General features: G+C 47.0%; 1 protein-coding gene across 5 annotated transcripts in view; it reads right to left on the bottom strand.

The window, feature by feature from the left end:
- Positions 1–1,597, bottom strand: part of Deup1 (deuterosome assembly protein 1) — a 72,963-nt gene that overhangs the window by 24,713 nt on the left and 46,653 nt on the right. For all 5 annotated transcript variants that reach the window (XM_029558680.1, XM_029558679.1, XM_029558681.1 and 2 more), the window contains one exon: positions 1,405–1,510. In XM_029558680.1, coding sequence (XP_029414540.1) covers positions 1,405–1,510 — 106 coding nt within the window. The remainder of the gene's footprint in view (positions 1–1,404; positions 1,511–1,597) is intronic.

The following is a 1,597-nucleotide window of genomic DNA, read 5'->3' as shown; positions in this document are numbered from 1 at the left end:
GGAGAGGGGACTGCAGTGTGGAGAGGGGACTGCAGTGTGGAGAGGGGACTGCAGTGGAGAGGAGACTGCAGTGATGAGGGGACTGCAGTGAGGAGAGGGGACTGCAGTGTGGAGAGGGGACTGCAGTGGGGAGAGGAGACTGCAGTGATGAGGGAACTGCAGTGGGGAGAGGGGACTGCATTTTGCAGGGAGCTCCTGGGTTGCAGCTTTAACAATTCATCACCATTTGTGTGTTGCTCTTTGGTGATACAGCTGCTTCTGAGTCACACATGCTCCTGTATGTAGTACCCCGCCATGCTCCTGTAAGTAGCTCACAGGCTGGTCTGGAGCAGGATCAGTTCTTTAGTCTGTTGTCAGTGCCCAACGTGGAGTGGGTAGACATATCTTCATGTCTCCTCAGGAAGTCGGGCAACAGTATTAACCAGCGTGTCCTGGATGGGGTCCTGAGCGAGCTGCACAGGCAGGTTCTCCAAGGTCACCTGTTGGGTTTGCAGCTGGTCTGGGCTCTAAGCTGCTGCCTATGAGGGCTCCCCTCCACATTTTAGAGGCAGTATTCCACTGGAAGACTAAGTCAATGTTTGTGTTCACAGAACAATAGCGGAATTATCTACTTGGTTGGTTATTATTTTAGGAGTAAAAGGGAGTGAGGTGGAAGTCTTTGTTTTTTAAAATATTTGATTTATTATTTTTATTTTATGTGTAAGAGTCTACTTCCTGCATGTGTGTGAGTGCACTTGTGTCCTGCTGTGCCCTCGGAGGTCAGAAGAGGCTGTCAGATCCCCTGGAACTAGAGTTATGGCCAGTTGTTAGCTGCCATGTGAGTGCTAAGAATTGAACCCGGGTCCTCTGCAAGGGCAGCCAGTGCTGTTAACCCCAGAGCCATCTCTCCAGTCCCTGGTTTGTTTTTTTTGTTGTTTGTTTTTTTGTTTTTGTTTTTGTTTTGTTTTTTCTTTTGAGACAGAATGGCTGGTCTGAAATTTGCTATGAAGACCAGGCTGGCCTCAGTCTCACAGAGATCCACCTGCCCCTGCCTCCTGAGTGCTGGGATTAAAGGCGTGCAGCATTACACCCCATTAGAAGGAAGATTTTTAAAAAATCTTTTATTTATTATTTTTATTTTATGTGTATGAGTGTATTGCCTGCATGTATGTGAGTGCACCCATGTCGTGCAATGCCACGGAGGTCAGAAGAGGGCTTCGGATTCCCCTGGAACTGGAGTTAAGGATGATTCATAGCCATCACGTGGGTGCTGGGAATCGAACCCGGGTCCTCTGCAAGAGCAGTCCGTGCTCTTAACTGCTGAGCTATCTCTCCAGCCCCAGAAGGGAGATTTTTTAAAATCCAAGTTTATGCAAAGATCCCAGATCCAGTTGGAAGAATGGATGGAGAGCATTATTTTCCTACCTTGTTTAATTCTTGTTCATGGTTTGGTTGGTCTGAAACTGTGGGGAACAGCTCTCTCCTCTTCCTTTCCGGTTCTTTAATAGAAGCAGAGTAGGACAATTCAACCCTACAGTGCAAAAACAAAACGAGCAAAACAAGTTTAACTCGATGAACTGCTATCTATCATCTACCTATCATCTATCTATCTATCTAT

The sequence above is a fragment of the Nannospalax galili genome, unplaced genomic scaffold (assembly GCF_000622305.1).
Source record: "Nannospalax galili isolate Female #2095 unplaced genomic scaffold, S.galili_v1.0 scaffold469, whole genome shotgun sequence".
NCBI lineage: Eukaryota > Metazoa > Chordata > Mammalia > Rodentia > Spalacidae > Nannospalax > Nannospalax galili.
The sequence above is the reverse complement of the archived record's forward strand: the minus strand, read 5'-3'. Positions and strand labels throughout refer to the sequence as shown.